This window comes from Lepisma saccharinum, chromosome 24, assembly GCF_977018435.1.
Source record: "Lepisma saccharinum chromosome 24, izLepSacc3.1, whole genome shotgun sequence".
NCBI classification, from domain to species: Eukaryota; Metazoa; Arthropoda; class Insecta; order Zygentoma; family Lepismatidae; genus Lepisma; species Lepisma saccharinum.
This window is the reverse complement of record NC_139252.1, coordinates 56,141,754-56,153,765: the sequence shown is the minus strand read 5'-3', so window position 1 is coordinate 56,153,765 and position 12,012 is coordinate 56,141,754. Positions and strand designations below refer to the sequence as shown.

At 39.7% G+C, this 12,012-nt stretch overlaps 1 protein-coding gene across 4 annotated transcripts in view; it reads right to left on the bottom strand.

Moving 5' to 3' along the window:
- Marf1 (meiosis regulator and mRNA stability factor 1-like protein) overlaps positions 1-12,012 on the bottom strand; it is a 127,436-nt gene that overhangs the window by 40,605 nt on the left and 74,819 nt on the right. For all 4 annotated transcript variants that reach the window (XM_083110916.1, XM_083110917.1, XM_083110915.1 and 1 more), the window contains 3 exons: positions 10,440-10,750; positions 5,159-5,338; positions 508-683 (listed from right to left, as the gene is read on the bottom strand). In XM_083110916.1, the coding sequence (XP_082967042.1) occupies positions 508-683; positions 5,159-5,338; positions 10,440-10,750 (667 nt within the window). The remainder of the gene's footprint in view (positions 1-507; positions 684-5,158; positions 5,339-10,439; positions 10,751-12,012) is intronic.

The window sequence follows — 12,012 nt, the reverse complement described above, 5'->3', positions numbered from 1 at the left end:
TACATTTGGCAGAAAAAAAATACTAATTTTGGGGAAAATAACCACAAAATTTAATAAAAAATAACAAACTAGTAATTTAACATATTACTACATGGTCACTTCCATGTCCATGTGAATCTAATTTGAATTTTTGTTTTAAGCCCACTTTATGCACAGGAAGGCTAATCAGGACTGTACCTAGTTTAAAGTGGGACCTGAACCATAATGTGCCTACATCGAACCAAGGACCCCTTGATAACAAGAAAATGGCACTACCGCATGCCATTGGGGACACCCTGTGTGAATCTCATGAACAAGCTCTTGAGGAGAGATGTCAGGTTCCCGCTCAATACAGAGTACAAATTAACCTCCCTATCTCTATGACATAGAATATATTGTTCAAGAAAAGAAATTGGTTTATTTTCATTCAGAAACCACGGCGAGTACAGGACTAAAAGTTAATGGCAACCCTGATTGTTCACTGTAAGTAACGTAATTCATCACACAACATTATTGTGTACAACTTACCTGAGAAGTACTGGATTGGGACCAGGGCTATGAGAGTATGAAATTAAAATCCTTTTAAAACCAATTTTCTTCCGATGAAGCTGTGAAATTGCATATTGAGCATCCTGCACTGACGGGACTTTCACAGAAGCCGCAAGATTCCCATCTGCCTGAATGAAAACTGAAACGTGAAGAACCTGAAACAAGCGAATGTTCTGGGTGTAAACAAAGAGCATTCTCTAACATAAACTAGTCACTACTGATGCCAGTGTATCTTTATTTGAAAGCATTGGTGGACTCTATTCACAGATATAGACAGATTCTTTTTGGAAGTGTGGATATTTCTGGGAGTCCACAATATTGCTGCACAACAGTTTTGTGGAGTCAAATTTTCCCAGAAAGCATGCAAAATTCAAACTTTTCATATATGTTGAATCAGTATTGTGTAAATATTAATTTGTGATTAAATTATATTTTAAAATTCTGTTGAATATTTTAAACCAAAATTCTGGTAAATTAATGCATATAACTGCAGTGGGATACTTATGTACAGGGTGACTCATAATTCCCTCCATGGTTTCAAAAATTTATACAGAGCATACGCTGACATTCGCTACGAGACTGCGGCAAGTGGCCCGGCGTCAGCGCTAGTCTTTCCCGGTGAACGGGGTCCACCACAGTCGCACACTACAGTCTGTTTTTCTCGCTCTCTTTCCCTTTCATTTGACGTTGCAGACTGATGCCAGTATAATCCTCCCTTGGAAGCTGTGTTGTGTCGTGTCCGTGTGTTGAAGATTGTGGCTTAATATGGCACCACAAAAGTTTACATTACAACAAAGGATTTATCTTGTTGAGTGTTACTTCGGAAAGAGGAATTGTGGAGAAGTGCGACGACGTTTTGCAATGAAATTTCCTGGTGTTCCCGTTCGACATAGGACCACTACATTAAACCTTGTAAAAAAAAGTTTAGAGTAACAGGGTCAGTTCTGAATAAAAAAAAAATTGTAACTGGGTTTTACAAAGTGTTGCCGATGACGTTGTATACAAAGACAATCCGCACACCATCCGCGAGTTAAAAGAGAGTATTGTACGGAAAATTGGGAGAATTACACTAGACGAACTTGCACGTGTAAATGCCAATTTCCTTCGGAGATGCCAGGAATGTGTTGCAGCAGAGGGACATCATTTTCAACACCTTCTGTAGTCAAGGTTAGTACACAATATGAAAACTGTAATTTTAATAGCTGACACTAGCAACTGTCGCGGACCCCGTTCACCAGGAAAGACAAGTGTTGATGCCGGGCCGCTTGCCGCCGAGTCTTGTAGCGAAGGCCAGGGAATGCTCTGAAGTACAAGAACTATAACACATACAGCAAAAAGGTGCATATCAGTACATAAAGAATATCGCCAAGTTTGCACTCATAATTGGCCCATTCATGTAATTGTAGATTAAGCTGCTAGGTGGCAGTATAACACAGTTAACACAAAGCATTCTGTGTCTAATAACTTTGGTAAATGTTAGTCTGTTGTGATGGTCGAATGGAGATTTTGTATGAAATATTGAACACAAACATCTACAGGCAAGACAATTCATGCATGGTGCAACATGTTCAAGGAGATTAACTGCCTGTACAATGCAAAATGATATGTTGGGACGCGAGTGGCAGGAACTTGATTTTAGGGTTGATGTTTGTCACGTCACCAGGGACACATATCGAGCACCTGTAAGGTACATACCAAACTTTGAGAGATCTTTATGTACTGATAGCACTTCTTGCTGCATGTTACAGTTCTTGTACTATAAACATTCAAAAAAAACCTGGGAGGGAATTATGAATCACCCAGCATTAATATTAATCAATGTTTGGGGCAATTCTTCAGTGTTACACTTTTCAAGCATTCCTACCGGTGAGAATAGGGAAGAGAATCGTTATCAATATCAACCTGGTCCAAAGGGGTACTAGCTCAGCCCCAATATAAACAAATGCAGTTATGTTTGTAACAAACACACAATATAATCATAACCAACCCATCAATATTAGTTGCATTGGTTATGAGCTCTATTTACAACAGTGTCTACTATTCAGTTGATTCTTGCTACACGATTTATTCCATTTTCAGATAAGTACTGGACAGATTTGCACTATTTTCCCCATTGAAGGATGAGGTGAAGGAAACAGTTTACCCAAAGGTCACAATATTGGTGGAGGCTGGATGAGACCGTAACCCCACATGGTTGCCTTGCAATCTCTCACCTTTGTCAGGATGCTCTTCGTTTTTTCTCACTTCCAGGGTTTGTACTCATTTTGCCGAAACCTATCCTCAGAGTTTTTCGACGCAATACGGTACATCAATATAAATTTACATGCAATATAAAACTGCATTTACCCATTCCCACCACATGGAATCAAAATAATGAATGATCGGTACTGGCTGATACCCTGATATTGTGCAGCAAATTATACATACATAATTCATTTTTCATATCAACAAGTAACTATTTCTAACAACACAAGTGCAGTATTATAATAATTTGTAGATAATTTTGAAAATGATATAAAGAAATGAAAATTTCTTTATAAAATTAATATTTGGTTATTACGGTTCTTGTGAAATTTTGTTTTTAACGATTGTATCTAATCAGTATTTTTCAGAAATTTTGTACCAAATTAAGTCTTTTTGCAACCTATTTCAGGATTTTTAGAGCCCATCTTAGGATTTTTAGAGCCCATCTTAGGATTTTTAGAGCCCATCTTAGGATTTTTAGAGCCCATCTTAGGATTTTTAGAGCCCATCTTAGGATTTTTAGAGCCCATCTTAGGATTTTTAGAGCCCATCTTAGGATTTTTAGAGCCCATCTTAGGATTTTTAGAGCCCATCTTAGGATTTTTAGAGCCCATCTTAGGATTTTTAGAGCCCATCTTAGGATTTTTAGAGCCCATCTTAGGATTTTTAGAGCCCATCTTAGGATTTTTAGAGCCCATCTTAGGATTTTTAGAGCCCATCTTAGGATTTTTAGAGCCCATCTTAGGATTTTTAGAGCCCATCTTAGGATTTTTAGAGCCCATCTTAGGATTTTTAGAGCCCATCTTAGGATTTTTAGAGCCCATCTTAGGATTTTTAGAGCCCATCTTAGGATTTTTAGAGCCTATCTTAGGATTTTTAGAGCCTATCTTAGGATTTTTAGAGCCTATCTTAGGATTTTTAGAGCCTATCTTAGGATTTTTAGAGCCTATTTTAGGATTTTTAGAGCCTATTTTAGGAATTTTAGAGCCTATTTTAGGAACCTAAAAAGCACATTTTTTAGAACCTAAAAATCCGAGGTCTACTCATAACGGTGATTCAATTCATTCCACGTCTGGTGTAACATCTCTGGGGTGATTCTGTCAAAAGCCTGTGTGATTTTGAGTTTCAAATCATCAATATCTGTGGGTTTCTGTGAATAGACTGTGTCTGTTGGGGTTAAATCTGGGGAGTTGGGAGGCCAAGCAATTGGTCCCCCACAACCACACTAACGACAATTGAAATGTTGGTCAAGAAAATCACGAACCGTTTGTGCATAATAACAATAACGAATCAGTTCAAACTTCATTGTTGCCAACACTACAGCAAAACTCCCATTTTTCAGGCACGAAAACACCAACATGAAAATTTTCCTACTATCACATTTACATTTCTATTAATGTTTTATTTTATCCATACCCAAATGGATAACCCGGTATGTTGCAATGTATATGCACCCACACACTATACTTGCTATTGTACAGTTTCAATATGACCACCTTCTATTCTCATTATACTGCTTGCAGATTGAGTAGGGATCCACTTCCATACTGATTTTACCTTTCAGGCTCTTATCATATTATGATAATTCATAGAAGTTTGTAAAAAAGAATAAAGTTAGTGATATTCAAGCTTTTATTAGTAGACATGAAAAAAAAAAAAGTTAATTCTTCAAGGAAAAAGATGTTCAGCATGCGTACACAAACTTACAAAATGCCTTCCACCTGAAATTCACACACTATTTTATAGAATGTAATTGTCAATTTAGCTTTTCTACACATGGGCAAAAGTTATAATGTGTGTGTCACAATTGAGTTCGTGCAAAATTAATTTTTATACATTTTACTACAACTTATGTTCTGTCATACCAATGGAAAGTTTATATCTTAAAATTTATAAATATTCTGACCTACTTTGAATAGTTGCAATTTTCAAGTATCATTATCTGTGGGATTTTGTAAGAGTATCCACAGTAGTACTGGTATCACTTGAAAGGGATATTGGCTCAATCCTAAATAAAATCATTAATTACATAAATCATCTCCCATAAAAAAAAAGATTGCTTAAAGAAAAAATGGAATTTGCTTTTATTCCGAAATCCTGGCAAATTATATATTTTATTTACGTAGGAACCCTAACCTCTGTAGTGGAAACAATGTTGTCATTTCCTAGTTTTAACACAAATAATATGTGTCACTTCGTGCAAAATATGTCAGACATGTAGCAGCAAGGTTCGAAAAGATGAGAAAGACAGGTGAACTATTAGTGTTCACATGTTTAACATGACGATAACTGACCTTGAGAGAAGACAAAAGAACACAGAAATATTTCTTTATGACATTATGAAAACTTTTCTGCGAACCTAAATCTTTAGGTGCTATGTACGTACCATGACATGCTCACTGAAAACAGAAAGCAAAATTCTCTTAATGTCCTTTGCATCGATATTTTGATCCAGGTTGGTGACCTGAAGCTCCACTGGGTTGGGGGGTGCTGCAGGATATGGAAACTGGGAGATTCCAGGCTTTCCATGCATAGGCTGTGATGCAGATATGGGGTGAAAGTGATGCTGCAAGCGGAGACAAAAACAGTTAAAGCCATTACTTTTTTAGGGGAGGAGGGTACTTAGTGGTATGGGTAGACAAAACTAAAAATAATTCAGGTGGCAGCCAGCGTTTCTCAGGAGCCAGTAATTTATCTTTACTAAAATATGGGCTAAGAACTAAGATAAAGCTACACATTTTGAAATGTGATCTTAAAATAGTTAATATATTAATTAATATAAGATTGGATTAAAAGTAATTAATTTTTACCATCCGAGTGGCCTTCCTAAACGAGACTCAACTGATAGCAGCATGAATAACTACGCAAAACTGACCTTACTTAAAAAATAACAATCGTACATTCTAATACATGGCCGACTACCATATTGCTACAAATTTTTAAATTCTGCTAGCAACACTGACAAAATTATACTGGCATGTTTATTATTCTGATTTAATGATACATGTGATACAGAAAACACACCAACATTAATAAATACATACTGTACTCGTTATTTAAAAATAAGGTTATGGAAATTTCCATAAGCGAGCCCGAAATATAATATTTATTTTAGAACTGATTTTGAAAATTCAGGCAACCAGGTGCCCTGTATTTTTTCTACTCACTGGCACAGTTTTAAATGTGTGAAAACAAAATGTTTGTGTTGTATTCTTGTTATTGGCATCACTTTTGCCTCTCTAGGCAAATCACAACAATGAAGATGAATGATGATTAGACAAAACTGATGAAGGAAAACTCTCAAAGAGCATCCAACCCTGATTAAGATTATAATGTGGAGTTGTGAGATCAAGAGTCCAGCATTAATGTGCTCGACTACAAGTTCATGTGAAAGAAATATACACAAATATGAGCAAACATAAGATTGTGTGAATGTACTGCAATATTTTTAAATTTCTCTTATATGTACGTAATGCTTGCATTGTACGAGGGATGATCGGGAAAAAAGGTTACAAAGCATATAACTTTTGTTTTATTCACTGTAACGTAACGAAAATGTATGTGTAAATTAATAACATGTTTGTCTTGTTGCGAGTTTGAGGACTTCGGATTCTGACCATGCATACCCGAGAAGCGGACATTTAAAATGGTGACTCGTCTAGAAAATTGGTCAAGAGTAGAATTGAGGGCAATGGTGCGGTTCCTGTGGGCCAAAGACACTACACCTGCTGACACTCATAGGCAGATTGTGGAGGTGTATGGGGAGGGGACAATTTCAAGGCAACATGTAGCGAAGTGATGTCGTGCCTTCAAAGGATGGACCAGTACTGTTAATGACAATCCTGGACACAGCGGTAGGCCCAGTACCTCAACCACTGACGTGAACTGTGCTCTTGTGGATGAGTGTATTCGTAGGACAGAAGAACATTACGCTCAATATCAGCTGAGCTGGGACTACCATTTGGTTGGCTGGCCACCATTATCTGACATGTGATGTTGTCAATAGAGCTGCCTCACGGTGGCTACGAGAACTTGACGTGGATTTCTGTGCAACCGGTATGGAAAACCTCATCTACCGTTGTGACAAGTGCTTGAACAAAAAGGTGATAACATCGAGGACTAGTGTTGAGTGCCCTCCATTATCAGGTGTGTTGATCTTCCAGCTATGTCTAACACACACGCCATAATAGGCTTTGTAACCTTTTTTTTTATCATCCCTCGTAGAATGCTATAATAACTGCAATGAAGGTGAACCTAATCTTGATAAAATATTTCATGTTGTAAACCCATCTGGATAATCTGAATGCCGTTTACAGCTGTTGCAAGCATAGAAACCACATTTTTTGTTGTAATGCTTCGGGAGACTAGAAGAGATATTTTTTCAATGGGACTTCCCATTAACAGCATTTCTGTCACTATGGAAACTAACTTCTAAAGTAAATCTGAATCTTTCTTCTCAGAAAAACATTATCACTCAACAATGGCAGGCCTTTCCCCTCAAACAGCTTCTTTCAGAAAGGACAATTGCGAAGACCAGCCAGGCTCGAACCCAGTAACTTGGGGGGCAACAAACAACATATTGAAATCTGACACCAAGCCAGCTGACATGTATACTCATTGGAGTTATACCTCTATGATGTACTGATGGAGGAGGGTGGTCGAATTGGTCTGTCATCTCCCCATTGAAAATTAGCATCAATATTTCAAATAATAAAAACAAGTATCTTTTTTTATAATTAACAAAAATTACGTTCTGTTAATAGTGCCCCAGCAAAACTATCATAGGAACAATGAGTTAGCACCAAAACTTAGAAGTGCAGGAACCAGGTCAGAACCTCGCATTTACATATTTCCCTACTTTATCCAAACTAACAGTTCAAAATTCCGAAAACTAGATTTTTGAGTCTGATTACATAATGTAAACTCCATGACTAAAAATTCCCCCTAACTTTCCAAGAAAATTTCTTCATAGAGTTAATGGCAAAATAGAATAACTGTATTTGAGTATTAATGCCATGGACTGTAAAAAATAAAACAATTGTGCAATATAATCACTAGTTCAAGCCTGTCTTCAAGGATATAATGAATTTCACAAAAATACTTTATTATTATTATTATTATTAGAACTATACCTATTCTATCTTTTAATCACAGGACCCCCTCCCCATCCTTGCCATAGAAAAAGTTATGGTGATGCCCAAGTCTGGGTCAAATAATTTGATTACAAGTAATAGCACTGCCTGACATTAATGGATATTTGAACTAGTTTACAGCAACAATTTCTATGTACACGAAAAAATTGGTTTACCAATAACATGGGAGAATATGCCACTGCATACTTCTCCAGATGTCTTGGATTCACGTGAGAAACCATTGCAACCTCCATACCCCAACCTACCTTACTGCAGTTCTGCCTATAGGTAAGTACAGGGTGACAAGAAATAACCCGTACAAAGTTTGGCATATCCTGCCAAGAATGTACTGTACCGTAGCCAAATAATTGTCGTGTTATTGGATTCTCCATAGTCTTTTGTAACTGTACCTGTTGTTTCGGCTTCATAACGATTACTTTCTTTGTGTTTCCGAATGTCAACCAAAGACATTGCAATTTTGGAACTGTGGCGTCAAGGAAAGCGTCAATGTGAAATTGTTCGTTTGCTGGGTGTTCCAAAAATGACAGTCTCAGACGCAGTTCGGCAATTCAAGGAGCTCGGCCATGAAGGAGACCATCCCGTAAGAGGAAGAAAGCCTACCGTCAACAACGTCCCAGAACCGTAAGATCATCAAAAAGCGAGTTCAGCAAAATCCGAGGGTCTCCATGAGAAAAGTTCCCCGTGAGATCGGGATCAACCGCGAATCTGTGCGCCAATGGCGAAGAAGAACCTCAACCTCAAGGCGTACAAGCTCCAAAAAGATCAGCTTCTCGCGGACGAATACAAGCGCCTGCGACTCAAAAGATGCCGCCCTCTGAAGCACCGGGCAACAGGTCAGCGATGGGAGCACATTCTCTTCACAGAAGAGAAGCTGTTAACCGTGGAGCAGGCGCACAACCACCAAATCAACAGGACCTGGTCTGCAGAGGCCCCCAATACCTCAGCCATCGTCGAACACTGCCAAAATCCGCAGTCGGTCATGGTGTGGGGCGGAATTTCCGCAAGCGGAAAGACCCAACCAAGAAGTGTACCGTCGCAACATTCTCGAGAACGTCCTCCTTCCGGGACCCCAGCAGCACTTCGGCGATACGCAATTGACATTCCAGCAAGACTCCGCTCCGGCCCACAGGGCGAAAATGAGGCAAGCGTGATGCAGAACCCATTTTCCGGACTTCATCGCATCGACGGAATGGCCGCCCTACTCGTCGGATCTCAACCCAATGGACTACAGTGTCTGGTCGATTTTGGAGGCCAGGGCATGTGCTAAACACCACCACAGTTTGGAGTTGCTGAAGCAGTCGCTGCGTCATGAGTGGAACCGACTGTCGCCAGAGGACCTGCGGCCCATCGCCCAAAATTTCAAAGCCCGTTTGGACCTCTGTATCCCCGCCCAGGGAGGCCACTTCGAAACCGGCTGAACATCTTGTTCCTAAGGTCCCATGTCATTGTTCTTCAGTGTTGTTTTGCTCAATTGTTTCGGTTTAATAAATTTATGATCAAAAACATTAGTACGGGTTATTTCTTGTCACCCTGTATAGTTGCCTGAAAATATAAAATTACAAGGGTCATCCAAGGTTGACATTTTTATTTCTAGGAAAAAATTGGAAATTCCTACAAGCACCAAACCATGCGAGTTTTTCAAAAGAATCCCCTTGAGCAACTTGGCACTGATGCCATAAGTCTCAGTTCCTAGTCCTTTGGCGTAGAAGGATGTTGACTGCTGTTGTAGACATTGCAGGACATCTTTTGTCAGTACGTCCTGTCTTCAATGCCTTCCCTCTGATATGCTCTTTAAGCAGCACAAAGAAATCTGATAATCACTGAAGGCTAAGTACGAAGTGTAAGAACATTGAGAAAACACCTTTGGGAGAATTGTTGCTTTGTTGTGGTCAAATTGACCATGTCGGATCATGCATTATTATGGTGAAGAATGACATTTGCAGACAACATCCCCTGTCTTTTCTTGTGAATGGCATTACATACTGCAGCCTTCATTAATGTGCAGGAATACATAGCATTAATCATGACCCTATCCCCCAAAAAATCCACAAAGAACACCTTGCATGTCCCAGTCAGACAAATGTGTTCGTGCGGTTCTTATGTAAGCAACTATCATTCTTCGCCAAACTGTTGGCGTCATTTATACACTCTTGCCAGTGACATTGTTTGATCCCCGTACTGTACTTGCAATCTTCTCAAAATTTCAGCTGGCTTCAGGTTCTCCTTCACAAGGATCATACATCACCGCTCCACAGCTACAAACACACTACTTACTGCCATTTTTGCCAACACTACTGTGCATGCTCCACGTCAGGGCAAACGTGCAATACTCACGAAAGATGAAGGTACATCCTCTGGCATTTTCATAATTCTCCAGCTATTTACCTCTTCCTTATTCACAAATGTCTGTCAATGTTGAACGACCCTCGAACAATACAAAGTCTTAAATGAGAACTGATTCAAATGTTAATCCTGCAACTCCACTCATGGAAACATTATCATACGACGACTCACCTCATCATCCGGCAGTTGAGACCCGTGAAGGTGCCTTTGATCTTGATGCCCCGGCCTCGTCCACACCTGCCTCACGTAGTGGGCCGATGAGGGAGAAGGAGTGCGGCATCTCCGCACCGGCTTGCTCCACATGGACTGATCCCTCTGGATCTCTTTAGCCGTGGTGGCTGCCAACGGGGAAGGTGTTCTGTGGCGCTTCAACATTGTGGGTGAAAACGGAGTCAAGCAGCTTGTGCTGGCTTTTGTACTATCATTGAAAGGGAGGTAGGCAGGGTGAGAGTCTGTGGGCAATCCTCCTTCAGTCTGTGAACCTAGAATAAAATAAGTGGGAAATATTAATGCTTACACTAGTTCAGCAAACTATTAAGAATTTAAAATTTTGGGTGAGTCAGCACTTAGGCTACTTTGCACCAGTCACATTATACGGGGTCCAGCCCCTTACCATAACTAAAATTGCATAATTGCAGTGTCGTGTTACTAAAATATTCTGACTTTCGATAAAAGCTGAGGCTGTAAAGGGGCACTTAGCACACACAAGGACAAAAACAGGACAACACACACAAAATTATATTGGCCATAGTGCATCGCCAGAGCCTCGTTTGTCTGCAAAATGCAGTCCAGGGTGTACTATGTGGAAGTGAAGTTGACAATTGGGTGTACTAAGGTTACCCCTTACACCCCTTTAGCAAACTATTAATTTTAGGACTGAGCAAATACTACTTTCAACACACAGATGTTGAAACTAACTAACTCTCTAGCCTTCTTGAACCCGAAGGTTCATGGCTCCAACAACACAGGCCTTCCATCTGTCCCTATCCTGAGCAAAATCTATATACTCTTTTCCATCCCTACCAATTTCTTTTAGGTCCCTCTCAACATTATCCCTCCATCTTCATCTTCCTACTGGTCTCTTACCATTCGGTTTCCCAACAAGGATCCTGTAAACTCTTCTTTCCTCTCCCATTCGTGCCACATGGCCTGCCCACCCAAGTCTTCTTGATTTAATCATTCTAATAATACCTGGACATGAATACAAATTATGTAGTTCTAAATTATCCACTCACCTGTCATCTTTTTTTTAAAAAAGTAAAGTGTTCCCCTGTGCTTAGCACCATGCCATGAAGGCGTATAGGGGGTGTGGGAGTAACGCCCCACACTTTCTTGATCCGGTCGTGAGTGGGGGTGATGTGATCAGCACCATGCCCCTGACTGCCTTTACCCCCCAGGTTTCCCCAGGTACCCATGTTATTCGACGCTGGGTGGGCACCGGGGCCGCTTTCAACGTTAGAAAAGTTCCCGGATTTGAACTGGGATATTTGAATATTTTTAGGTCCAAATATTTTCCTAAGGATCTTACGAGGGTCACTATTTATATTTTGAGCCTAACAATGAAAAAACAGGAATTTGGCATTGAAAACTGCTTTATTGTTTTTCGAAGTATTCTCCTTTATGATCAATACACTTTTGCATTCGTTCGAACCATTTGTCAAAGCAGTTTTACCAATCTTCTTGAGACACCTCCATAATATGGTTCTTGAACGCATCAATGGCATCTTCCGCCGACGAAAATCGT